The 26,922-nt window shown below is 42.7% G+C and overlaps 1 protein-coding gene across 8 annotated transcripts in view; it reads left to right on the top strand.

Moving 5' to 3' along the window:
• Positions 1 to 26,922, top strand: part of LOC138761742 (collagen alpha-3(VI) chain-like) — a 380,600-nt gene that overhangs the window by 113,893 nt on the left and 239,785 nt on the right. For all 8 annotated transcript variants that reach the window (XM_069934408.1, XM_069934409.1, XM_069934410.1 and 5 more), the window contains 7 exons: positions 3,628 to 3,690; positions 3,801 to 3,863; positions 6,878 to 6,940; positions 7,040 to 7,102; positions 16,531 to 16,581; positions 18,876 to 18,911; positions 19,009 to 19,071. In XM_069934408.1, the coding sequence (XP_069790509.1) occupies positions 3,628 to 3,690; positions 3,801 to 3,863; positions 6,878 to 6,940; positions 7,040 to 7,102; positions 16,531 to 16,581; positions 18,876 to 18,911; positions 19,009 to 19,071 (402 nt within the window). The remainder of the gene's footprint in view (positions 1 to 3,627; positions 3,691 to 3,800; positions 3,864 to 6,877; positions 6,941 to 7,039; positions 7,103 to 16,530; positions 16,582 to 18,875; positions 18,912 to 19,008; positions 19,072 to 26,922) is intronic.

Below are 26,922 nucleotides of genomic sequence, written 5' to 3'. Positions count from 1 at the left end.
TTGAGCACATTCACCACTTCAGCTCACAGCTCATTCCACACTCTCACTACTCTGTGTGAAGAAATTCCCCAATACTGTTCCCTTTGAGCATTTTTCCTTTCGCTCTTAAGCCATGTCCTCTATTTCTTGACTCACCTAACCTCAATGGAAAAATAGTGATAATAAATCTCTCGGTTGCAATGGAATTCCCAGGAAAAGGGCCATACTCTTCAGACACCAGCCCATCAGTGCACTGGGCCCATGCCACTACTGTCCCATCTATACCAAACCCATCTACTAGCGCTTGGTTTGCAGCCTTCCATGCCGTGGAGATTTGAGTGTCTGTCAAGATACATTATCATCGTTGTGAGAACACCTGCTTCCTACATCTGACCAAGCAAATGTGATAACCATCTGGCTGAAATGTTTCCTCTTCTTTCTTCTCCAACTATTTCAATGTCCACACTTTCCATGATCCCTTCAGTGGTCAGCCAGGTGGACTAGATGATACCAGCTTCAGCCTATGATTTTCCAACTCTGTTAAACCACAGTGGCCACAAAACAAAATTAGGGAAGGGGAAATGACCTGAGTTCCCTTGTCAAGTGTCAAGTCCATCTCTCTTGGATGGGGGGAGCTTGGCTCAATCTGCTCCCAAGCCCATCCTCCACCCCAATAGTTAATGATCCTGCCTGAATTTGGGTCTGCCTTGGGTTGGTAAACAACGAAGAGTGATTTGTCAGAAATTGCGTCTCTCCACTCTTGACAGCACTGACCACAAGCTGAATGTGATTTCTGACACTAACCCCACCCCTGCCTTCACTGTTTACCAACATGCGCCAGACCCGTGCTCAAGCAGCGCCATTGATTTCTGTGTTGCTGAGCAATTTGGTGAGTACAGAGAGAATAAATGAAATTCAAACTGATTCCTGATGGCTTAGTTGGAGTAGTGTTATGAAATGCTAGCGTCTTAGTCTCAGAGGATCCCATTACACATGGGCCTCTGTCCCTCCATGTAAAGATGTCCCTTGCCAGATAATTTCATACTGTTTACTTTCATCTTTCTCCCCAGCCCTGTATCACTCCCTCTCACAGCTCACTGCTCCCTTTGGCCTTATTTCACCCTGTAAGTAATTGCCGTGGGAGGAGAGATTAAGTCGACTGGGACTGTCTTCTCCAGAGCTTTGAAGAACAAAAGCAGATGATGTGAAAACTTACAATGTTGTGAAAAGGTTAAACACAGAGACTTAGAATTCTGGGATCAGGGAGAAATAAAAGCCATTTTGGGGTGAGGGGAAGAGAAATTCCTCATGCAGAGGGCAACGGAGCTTTAGAATTCTCCGCCTATAGGGGATTGGAGGCTCAGACATTGGATTCAATGAAATGTCTGGATTAGGGATATGAGAATAATGCTGGGAAATCGTGCAGTACTTGACAAATGGGAAAACAGGCTTGAAAGCCTGGACATTTTTTTCCTGCCCTTAGTTCTCATCTGCTCACGAGGTCAGCCCCTGTTTCCCTGACCCTATTCAAAGGGCAGCACGGTTGGCATAGCGGTCAGAGCAATGCTTTTGCAGCGCCAGCGATCAGGACTGAATTGGGGTTTGAATCCTGCATTGTCTGTAAGTTTTTATGTTCTCCCCATATCTGCATGGGTTTTCTCTGGGAGCTCTGGTTTCCTCCAAACGTTCAAAAAAAAATACAGGGGGTAAATTGGGCAGCATGGACTCCTAGGCCGAAATGGCCTATTACCATGCTGTATGTCTAAAATGAAATTTTTAAAAAATAAGGAGGAGTTCATGGATATATGGTGAGAATAAAAAAAAATAAGGAGGAGTTCTTGGATATATGGCGAGAATAAAAAAATGGATTAGTGTGGGATGAGTGTAGATGGGCATTTGATTGTTGGTATGTGTGTGATGGGCTACATCAGGCAGTGTCTATGATAAGCTGTTAATCACTGTCTCTCCTTCTGCTTCCCATGCTGGTTAAATGTACATGTGGTCCTCCTCTCTCGAAGCCAGGTTCATCATCTGCCTTTCCAATATCTTCTCAATCCCTGTGCCGTTGGAAACTAAATCAAAGTCTTACCTAGAAAAGATTTCTATTTCCAGCATCCCTTATCCCGAGACCTATACTTTAAGAATTCCTAAATCGGCATGTTAGCGCAACACTATTACAGCGCCAGTGATTCGGGTTCAAATCTGGCGCTGTCTATAAAGAGTTTGTGTGTTCTTTCCGAGACTGGATGAGTTTTCTCTGGGTGCTCCAGTTTTTTTCCCCCACCTTCCAAAACGTACAGGGTTGTAGGCTAATTGGGTGTAATTAGGTGACATGGGTTTAAATGACCGGAATCAGCTTGTACCGTGTTGTAAATAAAAGAGTTTTGATTTGGTTTCCCTTTAAGATCCACATGCTGCCCCTTGGTGGTGACATAATTTAGAGAAATAAAGCCACCTATCACAGACGTGCTGATGATATTGAATCAATCTATTGCATGAGCTCTTTCATTCCCATCTCGTTGTACTGTTTGTACACACGGTGCTTTGTTCCAATTTTTACATTAAACCTTGACACAACAGAGATATTCACCTCACCACTGATTCCAGCCTTATCATTGTCCTCATCATGTTGACCTGGGTGGTTGTTAGTCTAAATGTTTCATTTCTCCTTGAACAAAGTTACTGAGTCTTTATTCTATCCAATCAGAAAATAGGCCTGTGTCCTTCTTTGGGACATCAGATTTCCACTGCCTATTGAAATATTCATCCTTGCCATTTCCAAATGTATGCATCCAATTTCTCTTCTCCTGCCAACCACCCAAAATTCAGAGACCCTCATTGCATAAACTCTGAAGTACTTGGTGATCGCCGACCAGTACTTGGCCCAGTACTCCAGCACTGCACTTTGTAAATACACTTTGCATGTTTCTTAGCAATTTTACCCTTTCTGGTGTCATGCAACTCATTCCCACAATTCATAGCAATCTCCAAGAGGAGTGAAGAGATTGTTGCTCTCCAATGCAGGACCCTTGTCAGGAACTAAATTTCTATAGGTTTACAAATCTCTGTGCAATGGCCAAGAGAAGAAAATTATGGAGCATTTTGTGGGAAATCATGGAATGAATTGAAAAATGAGAATGAAATTTGAAGTGAAGTGTTGTTTTGTTAACCCCTTTTCACACTTCCAAGCCTCCTAGGAAGTGGGAAAACTTACTGGGCATCTTGCACTCAGTTATTTTTTTCCCTCTGTGCCATGATTTACCTGGTTAATTGGCAACCCAGCATTTTAGAGGGGGGGGGTGGGTTCCGCCTCCAGCAGTGACAATACGAGAGCAGTTTGTGCTTTCAAACTGCCAGAAGGTGATTAGTAAGTTAACTTTGGCTGGGCTCTGACACTTTCCCCCACCAAGTGTCAGAACCCAGTTGAATTCAACTCTCCCTGCCAGGTTGGGAGATTTCAGTCCACACAATTACCAGGAACAGACCTGTTAAGTTAGCCAGTTAATTCACACAGAATAGGCAGAGTGAAAGGGGCTTTTGATGTCTGTTTGTAAGAACATTTGAATGTAATTGCTGGCAAACAGGATAACCCCATTTGTGAATTCATCCAATCTTGATAATTTATATGTATTTAATTTGATATCATAGGGAACCAAAGGGAATCCAGGGACTTTGGGTCCTCCTGGTGTGTCAGGGTTTAGAGGCCCACAAGTGAGTAAAGTACTTCATAAAGTGTGATTCTTACTGCTGAGTTGGCAAGCCCTTGCCAGTACAATTAACATGGAATTTATTTCAAGAACAATTTTTGTTTCTGCACTTAGGGTGAAGCTGGACCTCCTGGAATCCCAGGAAGGGAAGGTGTACCTGGCATTCGAGGTCCCAGGGTAAGTGCTTTCTTCTGCAGTTTGCCAAATAGTTAACATTGTCCTAAATTTTTTTAAAAATCAGAAAATGCTAGAAATATTCAAGCAGCATCTGTGGCAGGAGAAGTTAACATTCCAGGACAATGACCTTTCGCCTCTTTAAATATTTTCAACTAAAATATTAAGTTTGTTTCACTCCAAGGGCCAACTGATCCACTGAGCATATCCATCATTTCCTGTTTTTACTTCCGATTTCCTCTGTCAATTTTTCTTGCTATATAGAGAGACCTTCCTTCTTATTTTGCTAATGCAAACAATAGGTTGTTCAACTCCAATCAGATTGAAATGTACAAACAAGCAAGATTAGAATTTATTCATAACAAAAGCAAGGATCCAAAGTAAATTGAGTTTGGTATGATTTCAGACCTGTTAAAGAATGGGCACCAATAAAAAATATTAACACTGGTCGTCACAACAAGCCCCACAGTGGCTGTTGACTCGTGAACCTGTCATATAGAACATGGAACATCCAACACAAGAACAAGCTGCTTGGCCCATGATTTCCGCACCAGACAAGATGCCAACTTAAACAACATCTCTGCTGCCTGTATATCATCCAAATCCTTCCATTCTCTGCATATTTATGTTCTATCTGAAAGCTTTGTAATCACTGCTAACTTACCAACACCATGGAGAAGTTTCTGGGTTAGGGAGAACTTGGGGAAGGAGGAGCAAAAATTTAGTGACAGGAACCTCTTAAAAGGGTGTCCAGAGAGGGCTGAATGAGAGCTTTGAGGAGGAGGAGGAGTTGTGTTGTGGTTGGAGGCACAGCAGCCAATAAAAGGAACCTAGTTATAGTGGAGTGATTGTTTCAAAAGTGAGAGTGATTGAGGGTCAGTGCTGTGATTGAGTTAGGTACTGAGACTGGCTCAAGAGGCAAAAGAGGGCCTCGCAGAGGGTCAGGTGTGAGCAGCTGACGTCTTTCAGCTTTGCAGCCTAGCTCAGTGCATTGGAGATGTCAGTCAGGGCAGAAGTTTGTTCCTCCAGCAGGACAAGCAGTATCAGGGAGACTTTCAATGTCCCTGATGACAACATCTGTGGGAATTGCATCCAGCTGCGGCTCCTCAATGAGTGTGTAAAGGACTTGGAACTGGATGAACTCAGGATCATCCAAGAGGTAGAGAAGGTCAAAGATAGCAGCCTTTGGTCACATCTAACGTGCAGGCTGTAGGTAGTTAGGTAACCAGGAGGAAGAGTAAAGGGAGAAGATGGATAGTAGAATTGTCCTGTGATCATCCCCACAGTAATGGGTACCACTTTGGATACCGTGGGGAAAATAGCCTATCTGAAGGTAGCAGGAGCAGTCAGGACATTGGCTCCACAACTGCTCTGAGAATCAGCAGGGAAGGGTGAAGTCAGTATCATAGAAGGAGACTCCATGGTCAGTGGTGTAGATGGGTATTTCTGTGGCCGGATGTGAGACTCCAGGATGGTGTGTTGCCTCCCTGGTGCCAGGTTTCAACAGGTTCAGGGCATACTGAGGAAATAGGAAGGGAAATGTGATCCTGTAGAATGAGTTCAAAGAACTAGGTAGTAAGTTAAAAAGCAGGACTTCCAAGGTTGTAATCTTCAGATTACGAACCATGCTACGTGCTAGTGAGGCAATAGGCAGAGAGATAGAAGCTGGAACTGATTATAGGAGCGAATAAAATCCTGAGTGGACAGTCAGAATCTTTTCCCTAGGGTAAAAGCATTCCGCACTAGGGGACATGTGTTTAAGGTGAGGGGGAAGAAGTTTCAGTGGGGCAAATATTTTCCATAGAGATTGATAGGTGCCTGGAACAGGATGCCAAGTGGTTGAAGTAGATTTAAAAAAATGTAATATTTAAAAGATTTGGGGGTGGATGGATATCTTTTGCAAGGGGCAAAAGTTTAATTTGATTTGGACATCATGTTCAACACAGACATGTTCAATGTTCTATGTAACTGTGCATCTGAACAAAGAGAGGAGACCGAAGCTTCCTTCTAGCATCTCAGAAGGCAATGGGTGAAGCGGTAGATTCTTGGTGGAGCTTCTCTACACGTGGACCAACACCCTAGCACTGGCCCCTCTCATGCTGTCCTCATTAAGGTGCAACTCTGAACTCTACAATTCACCACTGAGCCACAGCACCCATTGCCTCAGGCTGGCCTAACACCAACTTTCACAGGCAGCCTTTCCACAGGGAGTTGTAGGGCATGAGCAGTCCCAGCCCTCAGCTTTCCAACACTGCAACCAAGAAGGTCGAGGTTTGTACCAGGTGATAGTGCACCGCTGGCACTTGTGACTCTGTATGTCACATTCCATTTGCATCCTTTAAGGAGTTTATTCCACTCGTTACCTCATTCCTGGAAACACATCCTGAGTGGTAAATGAGATTGCCGTGTAAATGAGTCATAGAGTTAATCAACATGGAACAGGCCCTTCAGCCCAATTTGTCCAAGCCAGGCCAGTTGCATTCTGGGTTCATCCCATTTGCCTGCATTTGGTTCATACCCTCTGAACCATATACCTCTCTTTTGAATGTTGTCATTGTGCCTGCTTCTACAGATTCCACAGCCAGCTCATTCTGGACGTGGACCACCCTGGAGTGAAAATTTGTCCCTTGGGTCCCTCCCAATGTCTCCCCTCTCACATTAAACCTCATTGTAGAATCATCTACCCTGGGATATAAACCGTGAGCATTCACTTTATCCGTGTTCCTCATGATTTAATAAACTGCAATAAGTCACACCTCCCAGCCTCTTTCATTGTGGGGAATAAAGACCCACCTTATTCCAACCTCTTCCTCTGAGTTAAGCCCTCTGGTCCCAGCAACATACTGGAAATCTCCTCTTCACCCTTTCCAACTTATTGATGTCGTTGCTAAAGAACTGCGCTGTGTGGTCTCACCATTACCTTGTCCACGATGTCCCAATGTGTGTCTGCCTTGATGCTAATGACAACATTCCCATTTCAATCTGCTCTGTTAAACATACCCTTTGTTCTGTTCTAGGGACCGATCGGCCCTACAGCACCCAGTGGAGCAAGAGGGAAAATTGGATTAAATGGAAGAAAGGTATGCACCATGCTTGAAACCGTTCACGGTGGTCAGGTGTGAAATAGTGAAAGAGAGTGGGGGCTGACACTTTACCTTTGTTCACCCATTCTTGTGCAGGGAGAACCAGGCAATCCTGGAGAAAAGGGTGAGTTTGGGCCAACTGGTCCACGAGGAGAAATGGTGAGTGATATCTCTTTAAAATGTAAAGCCTAATTTTCCGCACAGCATAGATAAAAGTTTGTGAGTGCATTGCCATCTATCGATCCATTGAGGGGTAGGAACGCTATCAGAAGCAGTAGTCCCAGGGATTAAGTTATTGACAAAGCCCATTGACTAGAATCCTACTCATAGGGTCTTTTTATGGTGCAGCCCTGCATTAAAGTTGGCTGAATGAAACAAAAGGTGAGTTTACCTTTTATGGCGATGGCCTATAATGCAGATCCCATGTTGTCTTTATGGAGAGCAGGTCGGGAGCCGTCTCCTGGAGCTGAGAGAAGCGGGGCGAGTGGTGCAGTAGCACCACCTGTCACCGTGACATCAAACATATGTGCTGGCAAGTGAAAAATTAATATAGACATTCCCTCCCACTCAAAAGAACAAAAAACTTTAGCCATCACTCGTGTGAATAATGATCCTTTAGAGACAAATCGTGGTTGCTATGGCCCTGTATCCACACATGGATTTGAACCCCAAGGTCCCACTGTTCATCACACTCTTAAGTAACTGACCATTAACACTGTGCTCAGTCTTCTGGCTTGTCCTTCCAAAATGCATCACCTCACACTTATCCAGATTGAAATCCATCTGCCACTTTTCTGCACAAATCTGCATCCTGTCTATATCCTCTTGTAACCTTCAACAACCTACATCTCCTTCAACAACTCCTGCAACCTTGGCGTCATCCACAAACTTCTGCCTCTTCATCCAGGTAATTTATAAAAATCACAAAGAACAGGGGTCCCAGAACAGATCCCTGTGGCATTCCACAACCTCTAGGCCAAATACTTTCCTTTCACTATTACTCTCTGTTTCTATCTGTAAGCCAATCTTTTTTTATCCACACTGCCAAGGTTCCACTGATCCCATGCCTCATAACATTAGGGATGAGTTTCCCATGGGGACCTTGTTGAATGCCTTGTAGACCACATCTACCACTCTCATCAATTTCTTTTGTTACCTCCCCAAAAAACTTAATTAAGCTGGTGAGGCTCGACCTTCCCTTTACGAAGCCAGGCTGACTATCCTTGAGTGGACTGTATTTCTCCAAATGTTCATAGATCTCATCCTTAAGATTCCTCTCCAATAGTTTGGACACTGCCAACAGAAGATTCACAGGATTCTCCCCATTACCTTTTTTAAACAAGGGGACTACATTTGCCATTCTCCAATCCCCTCTGACACTGCCCCTGTGGCCAAAGAGGATTCACAGATCATAGCTACTGCTCCAGCTATCTCTTCTCTCACTACCCACAGCAACTTGGGGTGTATCTTGTCCAGCCCCGGGGTCCTATCAATCTTGATGTTTTTAAGAAGACCAACACTTCCTCTTCCTTAATCTCCGCATTGTCCAGCACACAACCTGTTCAATTTTGACCTCACCCTGATCAAAGTCCTTTTCTCTTGAGAATACTGAAGCAAAGTATTTATTTAGGACCTTCCCAACTTCCTCCACTTGCAGCCACATGTTGCCTCCTTTATCCTTTAGCGGGCCCACCTTCATTCTCGTCATCCTTCTGTTCTTCACATATGCTTAGAACAGTTTGGGGTTCTCCTTAATCCTACATGCCAAGGCCTTCTCATTCCCCCTTCAAACTCTCCTTAGTCTTCCTTCCTGGCTGCCATATACTTCTCTACTTCTACCATATTTATGCTTCCTATATACGAAAGGTGTAATGGGAGTAATGCCTTTACAACACCAGTGATCGGGACCGGACCTGGGTTCAAATCCCACGGTCTCTATAAGGAGTTTTTATGTTCTTCTCCATGTCTGCATGGTTTTCTCTGGGGGCTGCAGTTTCCTCCCACCATTTAAAAAACCTCCCAGGAATGTAGGTTAATGGGGTATAAAATTGGGCAGCATGAACTCATAAGGTCGAATTGGCCTGTTACACTCCAGTATGTCTATAAAAATATATCTATGTGTGTGTCTCTCTCTCTTGACTAATTGCTTCATCTGTTTTGTTCCCTTTTCATACCATTTTTTTCCTTGTCCCAGTGGGACAAACCTATCCTGAACCCAGCAAGTGTTCCCTAAACTTCCTTCACGTTAGTTCTGTGCTTTCTCCCTTGAACATCTGTTTCCAATTTACTCTCGCTAGTTCCTGCCTCATCCCATCATATTTAACCATTCCCCAATTAAGCCCTTTCTCATTTTGTCTGTTTTTATCCTGAAGCTTAAGGGAATTGTGGTCACTCTCATCAAAACGGTCCCACACAGAGAGGTCCGCCACCTGACCAGATTCAATCCCCAGAACTAGATCCAATATGGCCTCTCCTCTATTTGGCCGGCCCATATACAGTCAGGAATCCTTTTGGTATATACCTGACAAATTTAGCTCCATCCATCCCTCTTGCAGTCAGGAGGTGCCAGTCAATCCTGCTTTTTCTGCTCTCTTCTTGGTGATGATCTCTCTCTTATGGTTTTTACATAGCTGCTGCCTAACGGTTTTGAAAATTTCCCACAACGCAGGCTGTGTAAAAAGTTTAGAACAGAAATGAGCGACTCATTCCCATTCCAATTTTTTTTCAGCGGCAGCCCTAGACATTTTTGTGGACTGCATGCAGTCTATAGCATGCAGTAATCCCTACATTATAGGTACTCCGTGATTACTTTCTTTCCACTCACATACCACTTTAAGTAATCCCTATGCCATAGGTGCTCTGTGATTAGTAAGGGATTGCTTAAGGTGGGATGTGGGTGGAAAGAAAAAGTTTGAAAACCGCTGTTTTAATCGTACCTAATTGACTCGGTATGTGCACGGTTTCATAATCCAAAGGAAATAGACCAATGACAATTTTTCTCAAGTAAAATATTTCAGTAACAAATGGGTCTAGAGCAGTGATTCTCAGCCTTCCCTTCCCACTCACATCCCACCTTAAGCAATCCCTTACTAATCACAGAGCACCGATAGCATAGGGATTACTTAAAGTGGGATGTGAATGAAAGAAAAAGGTGGAGAACCCCTGTTCTAAACTGAACTGCAGGTGGTTCACGACAATGGGCTAAATGAATAGGATGATGCCGATGCCTGTGACTCTGTACGTCACCGCGACTCAGATATTTTAGTGTAAGTGTCCTTCCTGTTTGAACGGCCACTTCGGAGGGTAAGTGAAAATGATCACGATGGCTGTTTTAAAAACTATATCTGTGACTCAGCAAAAAAATCTTCAGACTAGTGCAGTGCTCAAAAGCGCCAGAGAAACTCAACAGGTCACACAGCATCCATTAGAAGTAAAAAGGCAGCCTGACCCCCTTCTTCAGGAGTGCTAAAAATCAGGCAGATGCCAAAATAAAGTGGGGGGGGGGGTGGAAGAGGAGGGGGAAGAATACTGACTAACAGGTAGGAGGTAACAGAGGGATACGTGGAAGGGTAGAAAGGATAGGTGATAATGGGAGAAGGCCAAGAGTAGCTCCCTGATAGAAGGAAGGGAAAGGGGTGAGGAGCTGGAGGAAGAGAGACAGAGGGTTAGGGTAAGTAAGAGGCCGAGAGAAGGGGTTAGGATAAATTGGAGATTGATATCGATGCTATCTGGTTGGGAACTGCTGAGGTAGAATACAAGGTGCTGGTCTGCACTCTGCACTGCACATGGAAAATGAACTTTCTTATTGTACCTCGGGATGTGACAATAACAAACTTGGACCTCATTCTCCTGTTTTCCTATCATGTCCTGATGAATGGTAGTTCCCCCAGAACTGCTCCTATTCTGACCTTTCACATCCACCCAAATCCTCCAGTTTGTGACTCTTGTGATCTGACATTCATTCCACTCATTAATCCAATTGACACAGGGCAATTAGGAATAACATAGAATAGCTCAGTACAGGACCTTTGGCCTACAAGTAAACCTGTTCAAAGATCAATCTAATCATGAGCAGAAAAGTTTCATGCTACTCATTCCCCTTGATGTTCAAGGACATGGAAGGCTGCAGACGAAGTGCTGGGAAAAAAGATTAGTCTGCAATAGTGCTTGATGATCAGCAGAGACGGGAAGGGCTGAAAAGCCTGTTTCTGTGGTGTGACTCTTTTGACCAACTCTGCCCATTAATTGACACTTAAACCTCTGTGAGAAAGGTAGTCTCTGTGAGACTAGTAAGGCCGAACTGGCCTGTTCTATGCTGTAAGTGGATATATGGTTAAACCAGTCTGGTCGGTCACCTCAATGACTATCAATGGGTACAACTTGCAAGAAGTAGGGAACAGTAAATACAGATTTCAGATTTTATGAACTAACACTGATGTGGCAGGGTTAGCATAGAGGTTAGTGCGGCCCTATTACAGTATTAACAACAAGGGTTCAAATCCAGTGCTATCTGTAACGAGTTTGAACGTTCTCTCCATGAATTGCGTGGGTTTCCTCCGGGTGCTCCAATTTCCTCTTACATTCCAAAAAATATGGGGTCTTCAGGTTAATTGGTATATTTGGGCATCGCCAGCTCATGGACTGGAAGGACCTGTTACTTTGCTGTCATTCTAAAGTAAATTAAAGCAACCTTATCACCTTCCCTCAACAACATTCAAACCTTTATGTTATACATGTGTTAACACAGTGATTATCATCTTTTTGAATGTTGGCCAATAGTCCCAACATGATATCCAAATTGGTTAATTGGTGAAAAATAAAGATGTTGTCATTACCATTGACCATGCAACCTGCAGATTATTGGGAAAACCCAATAACCTCGAACATGAACCTCTTGAGAAACAAAAAATGCCACCTGAAGTAATTTGATATATGTGTAAGTCCATGACCCACCAAGGTGGTTGACTCTCAATTGACACAGGGCAATTAGGAATAACATAGAATAGCTCAGTACAGGACCTTTGGCCAACAAGTAAACCTGTTCCAAGATCAATCTAACCATTCCTTTCAACCCTCAAATTTTTCTAACATCTATGTGCCCACTGGTGTTACCAGGGGGGTATGGGGAGTGTGGACCACACCGGGTGACACCATCAGAAGGGTGGTATCAAAATGGCTGTCTATAGAATTTTTGTGCAGTGTTTAAGCAGAACTTTACTTTTTATAAAAATTATCTCTGTAGGGAGTAATAATAACAAAAACATTTTTTGTAAGCTACATGCCTCAATATACCTATGAGGCTAAAACTATGCTAATTAACTTTTTGAACCTTCTGATGCGCTCCAGTCAGAGCTGTCATTATTACCCAAATACAATAACGCTTCGAATCACGTAGTTTCATCTGCACCCACTACAAACACGCTATTGTTTTCATTGCTGCTGGTGTTTTTATAGTCACTACTTTGTCATATTTTCTAGTGTTTTAGCTACAATATTGTGGTAATTAGTATTTGTGAACTTGTATCAATAACTTTTTTAAAGATGAAGTAGTAATTAAATGTTTTTATTTTGAATTTCATTGTTTTCTTACTGAATTTTCATTTTAACCACATGAAACTATGTAAATACATTTAAGCTGTGTTATGGGCCCAGAGGACCCCAAAACCCAGCAGCAATAGAAATTCACCAAGACAAATGATTACTTAATCAAAAGTTACTTAATTTTCTTTAAACATATAAACAGGATCAAACTTTAACTTATTACTATTAACTTAACCTAACTTAACCCCCTTCTAATTCTAAGCGCACATGTAATTTGTATACAAGTTCAAAAAAAGTTATTTAATTCACAGTCCAATCTCACTTCTCACTCCTCCAAGTTCACTGGTTGCAAGCAATTCTTATACCATGCGCAGAATTTAACATTTATGAATTTCACCAGGGTTTGGTGCTTGAAAGGTAAATGGTTATTGCTCAGGAAGGTTCTTGTTGGCTTTCAGAGAGAGAGATTTGTTGCTCATTGGACACAAACTGATTCCTTCAGATCAGCCACTTCAGTGTCTTGCTGAAGAAACTTGCCCCATCAGGGTTTTCCAGATGATAACCTCTCTTTCAGGTCACACAGAGTTCAATTTTGTTTCCCTTATTTCAAGTGAAACATTATACAGCCAGTCCTCTCCTCTTGTATGGATCACAAGGGCTTTGACCAGGCTGAACTAAGCCCTCACAACCTGTCTTCAAAATAGGGTTTTTCCACAAGTTTGCCAGCTTGTACTGTTCCAGCTGCTGCTGCTGAACTGTAGAACTGAATTCTCTCTCTCTCTCTTTCTCTCTCTCTCTCTCTCTCTCTCTCTCTCTCTCTCTCTCCTGAATTCTCTCTCTCACAGAGAAACCCACATGACCCTCTTAGAATGGCAAACTACATTCAGACAAACTACAGCACCAGACCTAATTTTCTAAGTCCATTCATCTGTTGCTTTCCAAAGTAATAATCCATTACTCCACAGCAGGTCCAATTAACACCTACTTGTGAAGTCTCCATAGGCATTCTTCAAAGTTTTTGCAAAGGCACTCGGAGCCTGGACTGTCTGGCTTGAGCAGAGCTCTGGCATTTTAAATGAGATCTGTTTGTCTATGACCTACACTACCCACACAATCCATCTCCTTCGTAAACATATCTATATACAATATAAAATGTGATATAATCTGTCACAGCTGTGTGTACGATATTGTAATTTAAAGATGTAATTTTAATTTTGCTAGTTGTTTATCTCACTACTATTGCCATTACATTCAGTGATATTCAGGAATTACGACTTACAAGTAACATTAGTACAAAAAACATTATTAACCCTTCTGTATGGTCTAGTATGGGAGGAAGTCCATCGTGGGGGTGGGGGGGAGAGGTGGTGACACCATGAATTACCACACTAGGTGACACCAACTCGAGTGATGCCACTGTATGTGCCTCTCTAAAATCTTTTTAAGTTCTTATTATACAACCTCCTCTACCACCTCCACTAATGCATTCCAGGCTCACCTCTCATGTAGCCCCTAATCTTTCCTCCAGTCCTCCACTCATCTTAAACAGATGTCCTCTGGTATTGGCCATTGCTGTCTTGGGAAAATGGTGCTGGATTTCCACCCAGTCTATGACTCTCATAGTCTTATAAACTTCCATTAAGTAGCCTTTGATTTTTCCATTGCTCTAAAATGCAGGGGTAGCTCATTCAACCTTTCTTTGTGAAACAAATTCTTCAAACCAGAGCCACAACATCACCTTGTGGCTCTTGAATTCAGTCCCCCAACTAGTGAGGGCCTGTACACCATACGTTTTCTTAAACATCCAATCAACTTGCGCAGCAACCTCGAATGATCTATGGATCTTGATCCCAAGATTCCTCTGCTTCTCCAAACTGTGAAGAATGTGGAGGAGCAGAGGGATCACCCCTTTGAACCTGTTCAACAATTCACTCTGGCTGAAATATTTCTTGACTGCTGTCATTCAATAATCCTTTTCCATTTTAGAAAGTAATATACTGTTCCTCCTGAACGCACAGTCAATCGCCCTTTGTTGAGGAGAATGGGTCAGAAACCCAGCCCATTTTCTCCAAAAGACCACTCCCTGATTACACTAACTGTTGACTCATTCTAGCTGAAGCTAATATACCGGTATTCTGAAGTACCCAGCTGGAAGAAATACATTTTCTCCTTCTACCTAACGTATATCTGGTTTAAACATGTAACATTAGTTCCCAGCCCTGGCATTTAGCTCAAAAACTAGCTTGGTTCTATTCTGTGTCCCCTACAACAGATGTTTTTCTGTCATTTTGCCAGATCCATGTTAACAAATTATTTTACTATTTATAGTAGGCATTCCATTGTTCCTAATCCATATGTGACAGATACCATTCAAGCCACTTTTCAGTAGAGTTTATATAATTGCAAATACCCATCAAAAATTGGAAAGTTTAGCAGATGTCCTTTATTAAGTAAACCAACAATCTATCTTTCTGTCATCAGAAATCCACTTTGAACATAATGCATTCTGCATTATTCCAACCTTTAGTGTGTATAACTTATTTTTTATTCTTTTGTATTAGAAGCCTTTCTCGTGGGTCAGTTTAAGTAGCTTTTCCCCCTAATACTGAAAACCTTGAAGCTGTTCAGGGTACACAATTGAATTAAATCAATTTATTTAACTCCAGTACCCTGTTCATACATAAGAAATGTTTGAAAATTTGCTGCTCCCTCTAATCTCTTGAGTGATGTAAAAGAGTTCAAAGCACTGTTTTGAAATAAGAGTAGGGGAGGGAACACAATACAGAAAATTGCTGTGGGGACTCAGCAGGTCGTGCAGCATCCCTGGAAAACAAGTGGCAGTCAACGATTCGGGACTGAGCCCCTCATCAGGGATGCCAAGGTGGATTATCACCCGAATGAGAAGGTGAAGGGCAGGGGAAGGGGGGAGGAGCACAGGTTACAGAATGTTAGTGGAAGAAGCTGAGGTGATGATGGTTCATGCAGGACTCTGATAGCAGCAGGAAAGACACAGTCCTTGAATCAGGTGGTGAGTGATCTCAGACCCATGAATCTTCTTGTTAAAGGCAGGAGAGAGAAGAGAGTGTGGATGGGGTAGGAGAGCCTTTTCAATATGTTGGCTGCTTCATGAAAGATGTGTAAAGGCAGATCAGGTTGAGGATATAGAACCTTACAGCACAGTACAGACTCTTTGGCCCAAATAAATCTACTACACAACAATCTCTACCTCACACCCAGGCCCTTTATTTTTGTTATATTCATGAGGCTATCGAAATATCTTTTAAATGTCCCTATTGTACTAGCATCAACTACCATCCGCACCAATGCATTCCAGGCACCTACCACTTTCTGTGTTTATATATAAAAACTCAAAACCCTGACATCTCCCTTGAACTTTCCACCACTCTCTTTAAATGGATTTCCTCTGGTATTTTCTATTGTCATCTCAAGAAAAAAACGGTGCTGCTCTGAACACCCTATCTAAGTCCCTCATAATTGTGTATACCTCTGTTGTCATCCCTAGATGTCACCAGACACGAGCTGTAAGGTTTGATAAATTAGATCTGTCCTCCTTAGAGAAGATGAAAAAGTGGCAGAACTGAGGTTATCGAGGTAGTAAATAGATTTGATTCAGTCAGTGGAAAAAAGTTTCCTCAAGCAAGTGGATCAACAACCAGAAAGCATGAATTGATAATTCATTGCAAAAAGTTCTGAAGAGGAGACAATTATAATGTTTATGCTATTACAGATTATTTGAAATCTGAGTGTTTCACCTCAACAAGACACACTTTGAAAAGGGAATTGACAATGAGGAACAACAACTGAGTAAAAGTAAAGAGGTGGGAATATTCAGCATTAGCCAAAGAGCTAGCACAGAAATGACAGGTCAAATGTTCTCATTTTCCATGATTTCTTATCTCCCAACCGTGACATTTTATTGTTGCACGTACATGGTAATCCTCAGTTCAAAATGCATTCAAAGCTGTAAAAATTAGTATTTTGATGGTGTTCCACCAAGTTTAATCATATCCTTCTGGTTCCTTCAGGGTGAAGATGGAGCAAATGGAATTGGTGATACTGGAGTCAAAGGCAGAAAGGTCAGTCATTTTCACTGAGCTGGGGGCATTGATCTAACACAACTGCAACAACTCAGGTCTTTGTGGAATGAATCATCTTGGACAGTAATTCAGGAAAACAGAATGATACTTTCATATTTCTAATGAAGGATTTGCTTATCAAGGTCCTATTGCAAAATTTATGCCTGACAGCCAACCATCTCATTTTGATTTTTTTTTATGTTTAAACACAAACAGGAATTGCTCATTTCTGCCCAAGAATAATCAGGACAAGAATGATCTGTCATGAGTAGCAGTGAGTAGAAGGTGGGAATGAGCTGAGATCAGGAGGGGCTAATTGTGGAGTCAAAATATATATGAACCACAAACTCACCCAGTTCAGGGACACTAACTTCTTTGAGAAAAGTTACCTGTACCACTTGAATAGATACATTGAATAGAATGCCACTTTTGTAACATTTTATTTTAAGGTTCCAACTACTATATTTAGTGTTTTTTCAATTGTTAATTAAATCTCTCAATAAAAACTCCCAGGTTTCTGCCAGTCTCTTGTCAAGGATACTATTTCAAATGAGAAATAATTATGATTGACTTTGTACACTGGTTCAGTCAGTAATGATAATGTTTCAGTCCCCACCTTACAACAACAAATAATGTGCCTAGGATTTTTAAAGAATATTCTTTTCTGTTTATAATTGAACAACTGTTGTACACATCGATCATCTGCTCATTTTGTAACGATATGATCATGAAGTGAATTGTGGGAATTCCTTGATCTTATCTCCAGAAATTTAACTGGGCAGGTGGGGGCAAGTGTTGGAGGTGGGGAAGGGGGGGAACAGTGATCATAATTCTGTATATCTCGACATATTTATGGAAAGGCACAAGTTTGATCCTCAGTTCATAAAAGCGGCACTGTTATGCACAACACTATTACGGTGCCAGGGACCCAGTTTCAAATCTACTGCTGTCTGCCAGGAATTTGTACTTTCTCCTCATGACCTGTGTGAATTTCTTCTGTGTGCTCCGATTTCTTCCAATCCTATGGGTCTGGGTTACTTGGTGTAATTGGGTGGCACAGGTTAGTGGGTCAGAAGGGCCTGTTACTGTGCTGTATCTCTTTAAAAAAAAACCCATCAGGATTAAGAATATGAAGTTTTTATATGTGGATATATATCTTCAAGGGAAAAATTCTATCCCAGGATACGAAGTAGGCCACTTTGTTAGAGGCACAGAATTGTTGATCTTGTCCTTCATTTAAGAAAGGCAGGAGGGATAAGCCATGTAATTATGACTGCTGAGCCTACTGTATGTCACCAGTAGGGAATTTATTTGAGAAATCATATGCTGTTTTGGCCACCTTTGGAGTATTGTGTACAGTTCTGGTCTCCATATTATATGAAGGAAGTGATTGTATCAAGTAAGAGAACAGAGGAAATTCACCAGGATATTGCCTGGTCAGGAGGACTTTAGTTTGGGAAAGAGATTGGATCGGCTGAGCTTGGTTCCCCTGAAATGAAGGAGGCTGGCAAGAGGCAGTTAGAGATTTATAACACTGAGGCAAAGGCAGGGTAGGTGGTCAGAATTGTTTTGCCACTGTATGGGGTATCAAAAACAAGAGGTTTAAGCTGAGAAAAATGAATTTTTGAGGGGATCTGAGGAGAACGCATTTTTTGTGTGTGTAAAAGGGAGAGTTTTGATAACCTTGGAACACGCTGCCAGAGGAGGTGAAGAATTAGAAACAATCACTCGGTTGAAGAGGGATTTAGACAGGCATTTAAACAGGCCCAAAAAGATATAGATCTAATAAGGGAAAATTAGATTTACATAGATGGAGAAAATTATTGAACTTCTGTGCAGTTTCACTCTAGGTCTCTAAAACTTAGAAACTTCTACAATTATCAAATGGCTAAATAATTATAAATAATAACTGACTAGCAAGTTCAACAGTGTACTCAGCTGTTCAGAAGAGATCCATTCCACATTTATGAAAAGCCCACATTAAGTTAGTTCACCTCAGCCGAGTATCTGAGGCAAGGGAGATATATTAACTCGTGATCATCAACTTTATCTCTCCTCTATCCTGGTTCCACACCCTTCCCCAATTCTAAAAGGTAAGAAAGCACTGAATGCAGGTAATTTGATTCGACACAGCACAGGAGCCAACTGTCCTCCTTAGATAGGGTACAGAAGGTCAGATGTATTAATTGGATGGTATCTTAGCACAAATCAGCACCTACATAGGATGCAGAGGTTGCAAGGAGATAACGATTCTATGTGCTAATGCATCTTTCATTATGTACTTTGCTTCATAGGGCGAGCGAGGTCCACTGGGGCCCCTGGGATTTAAGGTAAAATGAACAATTAACGTCCTGTTAACCATTTTTCCTTATGATTTATCTGGCATTATTTGAAGCCCTTTAACTAAATATTACATTCCTGGAACAGGGGAATTTTGGAATCAAAGGTGAGCCAGGAAGAAAGGGTATGAAAGGAAACCGAGGTCGCAGGGTAAGTTCAAAAAGATAAGAAAATCATGTCACTCTAATTTTTATTTATTTATGCTGCAGAGATACAAGCTTGTGCTTAAAATATTCTAAGGGTTAATTTCTTAACACTGACACTCAACGATGTTCAAAATAACTACTGCTGCTGTGGGGTGTATGGTGGCACAGATATAGAGTACCGCTAATATTGCCTCACATGCCCAGTGATCAGGGACCTCTGGTGTTCTCAATGTGGAGTTTGCTCCTTCTCCCTGTGACCTCTTGGGTTTACCCCAGATGCTCTAGTTTCTTCCTACTTCGAAAGATGTGTATGTTGGTTGGTTAATTAGTCACTAAATTGATTCTAATATGTAGGTGTTCATCACAGTAGGTTGATCCTGGTGTGTAGAGTCACTGTAAGATGGTCTCAGTGTGTGGATGTTAATCTCTATAAATTAGTCCCAATGTGTATATGTTAGTCACTTTAGGTTGTTCTCAGCGTGTAAATATTAATATCAGTTAGACCCCGCGTGTAGATATTACTCACTGTCAGTTAGCCCCAGTGTGTACATATTACTCACTGTCAGTTAGCCCCATTGTATAGATATTACTCATTGTCAGTTAGCCCTGGTGTGTAGATATTACTCACTGTCAGTTAGCCCTGGTGTGTAGATATTACTCACTGACAGTTAGCCACTGTGTGTAGATATTACTCACTGTCAGTTAGCCCCGGTGTGTAGATATTACTCACTGTCAGTTAGCCCTGGTGTGTAGATATTACTCACTGTCAGTTAGCCCTGGTGTGTAGATATTACTCACTGTAAGTTAGCCCCAGTGTGTAGATATTACTCACTGTCAGTCAGCCCCGGTGTGTAGATATTACTCACTGTCAGTTAGCCCCGGTGTGTAGATATTACTCACTGTCAGTTAGCCCCAGTGTGTAGATATTACTCACTGTCAGTTAGCCCCAGTGTGTAGATATTACTCACTGTCAGTTAGCCCCGGTGTGTAGATATTACTCACTGTCAGTTAGCCCCGGTGTGTAGATATTACTCACTGTCAGTTAGCCCCGGTGTGTAGATATTACTCACTGTAAGTTAGACCCAGTGTGTAGATATTACTCACTGTCAGTCAGCCCCGGTGTGTAGATATTACTCACTGTCAGTTAGCCCCGGTGTGTAGATATTACTCACTGTCAGTTAGCCGCAGTGTGTAGATATTACTCACTGTCAGTTAGCCCCAGTGTGTAGATATTACTCACTGTCAGTTAGCCCCGGTGTGTAGATATTACTCACTGTCAGTTAGCCCCGGTGTGTAGATATTACTCACTGTCAGTTAGCCCCGGTGTGTAGATATTACTCACTGTCAGTTAGCCCCAGTGTGTAGATATTACTCACTGTCAATTAGCCCCGGTGTGTAGATATTACTCACTGTCAGTTAGCCCCAGTGTGTAGATATTACTCACTGTCAATTAGCCCCGGTGTGTAGATATTACTCACTGTCAGTTATCCCCACTGTTTAGATATTACTCACTGTCAGTTAGCCCTGGTTTGTAGAAATTACTCACTGTCAGTTAGCCCTGGTGTGTAGATATTACTCACTGTCAGTTAGCCCTGGCGTATAGATATTACTCACTGTCAGTTAGCGCCGGTGTGTAGATATTATTCACTGTCAGTTAGCCCCGCTGTATAGATATTACTCACTGTCAGTTAGCCCTGGTGTGTAGATATTACTCACTGTCAGTTATCCCCAGTGTGTAGATATTACTCACTATCAGTTAGCCCCAGTGTGTAGATATTACTCACTGCCAGTTAGTACCTGTGTGTAGATGTTAATCACTGTCAGTTAGCCATGGTGTGTAGATATTACTCACTATCAGTTAGCCTCAGTGTGTAGATATTACTCACTGCCAGTTAGCACCTTTATGTAGATGTTACTCACTGTCAGTTAGCCCTGGTGTGTAGATATTACTCACTGTCAGTTAGCCCCGGTGTGCAGATATTACTCACTGTCAGTTAGCCCCAGTGTGTAGATATTACTCACTGTCAGTTAGCCCCGGTGTGTAGATATTACTCACTGTCAGTTAGCCCTGGTGTGTAGATATTACTCACTGTCAGTTAGCCCCGGTGTGTGGATATTATCATTGTCAGTTAGCCCTGGTGTGTAGATATTACTCACTGTCAGTAAGCCGCAGTGTGTAGATATTACTCACTGTCAGTTAGCCCCGGTGTGTAGATATTACTCACTGTCAGTTAGCCCTGGTGTGTAGATATTACTCACTGTCAGTTAGCCCTGTTGTGTAGATATTACTCACTGTCAGTTAGCCCTGGTGTGTAGATATTACTCACTGTCAGTTAGCCCTGGTGTGTAGATATTACTCACAGTCAGTTAGCCCCGGTGTGTAGATATTACTCACTGTCAGTTAGCCCCGGTGTGTAGATATTACTCACTGTCAGTTAGCCCCGGTGTGCAGATATTACTCACTGTCAGTTAGCCCGAGTGTGATATTACTCACTGTCAGTTATCCCCGGTGTGTAGATATTACCCACTGTCAGTTAGCCCCAGTGTGTAGATATTACTCACTGTCAGTTAGCCCTGGTGTGTAGATATTACTCACTGTCAGTTAGCCCCGGTGTGTAGACATTACTCACTGTCAATTAGCCCTGGTGTGTAGATATTACTCACTGTCAGTTAGCCCCGGTGTGTAGATATTACTCACTGTAAATTAGCCCCAGTGTGTAGATATTACTCACTGTCAGTTAGCCCCAGTGTGTACATATTACTCACTGTCAGTTAGCCCCATTGTATAGATATTACTCATTGTCAGTTAGCCCTGGTGTGTAGATATTACTCACTGTCAGTTAGCCCTGGTGTGTAGATATTACTCACTGACAGTTAGCCACTGTGTGTAGATATTACTCACTGTCAGTTAGCCCCGGTGTGTAGATATTACTCACTGTCAGTTAGCCCTGGTGTGTAGATATTACTCACTGTCAGTTAGCCCTGGTGTGTAGATATTACACACTGTCAGTTAGCCCCGGTGTGTAGATATTACTCACTGTAAGTTAGCCCCAGTGTGTAGATATTACTCACTGTCAGTCAGCCCCGGTGTGTAGATATTACTCACTGTCAGTTAGCCCCGGTGTGTAGATATTACTCACTGTCAGTTAGCCCCAGTGTGTAGATATTACTCACTGTCAGTTAGCCCCAGTGTGTAGATATTACTCACTGTCAGTTAGCCCCGGTGTGTAGATATTACTCACTGTCAGTTAGCCCCGGTGTGTAGATATTACTCACTGTCAGTTAGCCCCGGTGTGTAGATATTACTCACTGTAAGTTAGACCCAGTGTGTAGATATTACTCACTGTCAGTCAGCCCCGGTGTGTAGATATTACTCACTGTCAGTTAGCCCCGGTGTGTAGATATTACTCACTGTCAGTTAGCCGCAGTGTGTAGATATTACTCACTGTCAGTTAGCCCCAGTGTGTAGATATTACTCACTGTCAGTTAGCCCCGGTGTGTAGATATTACTCACTGTCAGTTAGCCCCGGTGTGTAGATATTACTCACTGTCAGTTAGCCCCGGTGTGTAGATATTACTCACTGTCAGTTAGCCCCAGTGTGTAGATATTACTCACTGTCAATTAGCCCCGGTGTGTAGATATTACTCACTGTCAGTTAGCCCCAGTGTGTAGATATTACTCACTGTCAATTAGCCCCGGTGTGTAGATATTACTCACTGTCAGTTAGCCCCGGTGTGTAAATATTACTCACTGTCAGTTAGCCCCGGTGTGTAGATATTACTCACTGTAAGTTAGCCCCAGTGTGTAGATATTACTCACTGTCAGTCAGCCCCGGTGTGTAGATATTACTCACTGTCAGTTAGCCCCGGTGTGTAGATATTACTCACTGTCAGTTAGCCCCAGTGTGTAGATATTACTCACTGTCAGTTAGCCCCAGTGTGTAGATATTACTCACTGTCAGTTAGCCCCGGTGTGTAGATATTACTCACTGTCAGTTAGCCCCGGTGTGTAGATATTACTCACTGTCAGTTAGCCCCGGTGTGTAGATATTACTCACTGTCAGTTAGCCCCAGTGTGTAGATATTACTCACTGTCAATTAGCCCCGGTGTGTAGATATTACTCACTGTCAGTTAGCCCCGGTGTGTAGATATTACTCACTGTCAGTTACCACGGTATGTAGATATTACTCACTGTCTGTTAGCCCCACTGTGTAGATATTACTCACTGTCAGTTAGCCCTGGTGTGTAGATATTACTGTCAGTTAGCCCTGGTGTGTAGATATTACTCACTGTCAGTTAGCCCTGGTGTGTAGATATTACTGACTGTCAGTTAGCCCCGGTGTGTAGATATTACTCACTGTCAGTTAGCCACACTGTTGAGATATTACTCACTGTCAGTTAGCCCTGGTTTGTAGAAATTACTCACTGTCAGTTAGCCCTGGTGTGTAGATATTACTCACTGTCAGTTAGCCCTGGCGTATAGATATTACTCACTGTCAGTTAGCGCCGGTGTGTAGATATTACTCACTGTCAGTTAGCCCCGCTGTATAGATATTACTCACTGTCAGTTAGCCGTGGTGTGTAGATATTACTCACTGTCAGTTATCCCCAGTGTGTAGATATTACTCACTATCAGTTAGCCCCAGTGTGTAGATATTACTCACTGCCAGTTAGCACCTTTATGTAGATGTTACTCACTGTCAGTTAGCCCTGGTGTGTAGATATTACTCACTGTCAGTTAGCCCTGGTGTGTAGATATTACTCACTGTCAGTTAGCCCTGGTGTGTAGATATTACTCACTGCCAGTTAGTACCTGTGTGTAGATGTTAATCACTGTCAGTTAGCCCTGGTGTGTAGATATTACTCACTGTCAGTTAGCCCTGGTGTGTAGATATTACTCACTGTCAGTTAGCCCTGGTGTGTAGATATTACTCACTGTCAGTTAGCCCTGGTGTGTAGATATTACTCACTGTCAATTAGCCCCGGTGTGCAGATATTACTCACTGTCAGTTAGCCCCAGTGTGTAGATATTACTCACTGTCAGTTAGCCCCGGTGTGTAGATATTACTCACTGTCAGTTAGCCCTGGTGTGTAGATATTACTCACTGTCAGTTAGCCCTGGTGTGTAGATATTACTCACTGTCAGTTAGCCCCGGTGTGTAGATATTACTCACTGTCAGTTAGCCGCAGTGTGTAGATATTACTCACTGTCAGTTAGCCGCAGTGTGTAGATATTACTCACTGTCAGTTAGCCGCAGTGTGTAGATATTACTCACTGTCAGTTAGCCGCAGTGTGTAGATATTACTCACTGTCAGTTAGCCCCGGTGTGTAGATATTACTCACTGTCAGTTAGCCGCAGTGTGTAGATATTACTCACTGTCAGTTAGCCGCAGTGTGTAGATATTACTCACTGTCAGTTAGCCGCAGTGTGTAGATATTACTCACTGTCAGTTAGCCGCAGTGTGTAGATATTACTCACTGTCAGTTAGCCCCGGTGTGTAGATATTACTCACTGTCAGTTAGCCCCGGTGTGTAGATATTATCACTGTCAGTTAGCCGCAGTGTGTAGATATTACTCACTGTCAGTTAGCCGCAGTGTGTAGATATTACTCACTGTCAGTTAGCCGCAGTGTGTAGATATTACTCACTGTCAGTTAGCCGCAGTGTGTAGATATTACTCACTGTCAGTTAGCCCCGGTGTGTAGATATTACTCACTGTCAGTTAGCCGCAGTGTGTAGATATTACTCACTGTCAGTTAGCCCCGGTGTGTAGATATTACTCACTGTCAGTTAGCCCCGGTGTGTAGATATTATCACTGTCAGTTGGCCGCAGTGTGTAGATATTACTCACTGTCAGTTAGCCGCAGTGTGTAGATATTACTCACTGTCAGTTAGCCGCAGTGTGTAGATATTACTCACTGTCAGTTAGCCGCAGTGTGTAGATATTACTCACTGTCAGTTAGCCCCGGTGTGTAGATATTACTCACTGTCAGTTAGCCGCAGTGTGTAGATATTACTCACTGTCAGTTAGCCGCAGTGTGTAGATATTACTCACTGTCAGTTAGCCGCAGTGTGTAGATATTACTCACTGTCAGTTAGCCGCAGTGTGTAGATATTACTCACTGTCAGTTAGCCCCGGTGTGTAGATATTACTCACTGTCAGTTAGCCGCAGTGTGTAGATATTACTCACTGTCAGTTAGCCGCAGTGTGTAGATATTACTCACTGTCAGTTAGCCGCAGTGTGTAGATATTACTCACTGTCAGTTAGCCGCAGTGTGTAGATATTACTCACTGTCAGTTAGCCCCGGTGTGTAGATATTACTCACTGTCAGTTAGCCCTGGTGTGTAGATATTACTCACTGTCAGTTAGCCCTGGTGTGTAGATATTACTCACTGTCAGTTAGCCCTGGTGTGTAGATATTATTCACTGTCAGTTTGCCCTGGTGTGTAGATATTACTCACTGTCAGTTAGCCCTGGTGTGTAGATATTATTCACTGTCAGTTTGCCCTGGTGTGTAGATATTACTCACTGTCAGTTAGCCCTGGTGTGTAGATATTATTCACTGTCAGTTTGCCCTGGTGTGTAGATATTACTCACTGTCAGTTAGCCCTGGTGTGTAGATATTATTCACTGTCAGTTTGCCCTGGTGTGTAGATATTACTCACTGTCAGTTAGCCCTGGTGTGTAGATATTATTCACTGTCAGTTTGCCCTGGTGTGTCGATATTACTCACTGTCAGTTAGCCCTGGTGTGTAGATATTATTCACTGTCAGTTTGCCCTGGTGTGTAGATATTACTCACTGTCAGTTAGCCCTGGTGTGTAGATATTATTCACTGTCAGTTTGCCCTGGTGTGTAGATATTACTCACTGTCAGTTAGCCCCAGTGTGTAGATATTACTCACTGTCAATTAGCCCCGGTGTGTCGATATTACTCACTGTCAGTTAGCCCTGATGTGTAGATATTACTCACTGTCAGTTAGCCCTGGTGTGTAGATATTACTCACTGTCAGTTAGCCCTGGTGTGTAGATATTACTCACTGTCAGTTAGCCCCGGTGTGTAGATATTACTCACTGTCAGTTAGCCCTGGTGTGTAGATATTACTCACTGTCAGTTAGCCCCGGTGTGTCGATATTATTCACTGTCAGTTTGCCCTGGTGTGTAGATATTACTCACTGTCAGTTTGCCCTGGTGTGTAGATATTACTCACTGTCAGTTAGCCCCAGTGTGTAGATATTACTCACTGTCAATTAGCCCCGGTGTGTCGATATTATTCACTGTCAGTTTGCCCTGGTGTGTAGATATTACTCACTGTCAGTTAGCCCCAGTGTGTAGATATTACTCACTGTCAATTAGCCCCGGTGTGTGGATATTACTCACTGTCAGTTAGCCCTGATGTGTAGATATTACTCACTGTCAGTTAGCCCTGGTGTGTAGATATTACTCACTGTCAGTTAGCCCTGGTGTGTAGATATTACTCACTGTCAGTTAGCCCTGGTGTGTAGATATTACTCACTGTCAGTTAGCACCGGTGTGCAGATATTACTCACTGTCAGTTAGCCCCGGTGTGTAGATATTACTCACTGTCAGTTAGCCCCGGTGTGTAGATATTACTCACTGTCAGTTAGCCCTGGTGTGTAGATATTACTCACTGTCAGTTAGCCGCAGTGTGTAGATATTACTCACTGTCAATTAGCCCCGGTGTGTCGATATTATTCACTGTCAGTTAGCCCTGGTGTGTAGATATTACTCACTGTCAATTAGCCCCGGTGTGTCGATATTATTCACTGTCAGTTAGCCCCAGTGTGTAGATATTACTCACTGTCAATTAGCCCCGGTGTGTCGATATTAC

This window comes from Narcine bancroftii, chromosome 4, assembly GCF_036971445.1.
Source record: "Narcine bancroftii isolate sNarBan1 chromosome 4, sNarBan1.hap1, whole genome shotgun sequence".
Lineage (NCBI taxonomy): Eukaryota > Metazoa > Chordata > Chondrichthyes > Torpediniformes > Narcinidae > Narcine > Narcine bancroftii.
This window is presented reverse-complemented; position numbering and strand designations above follow the sequence as displayed.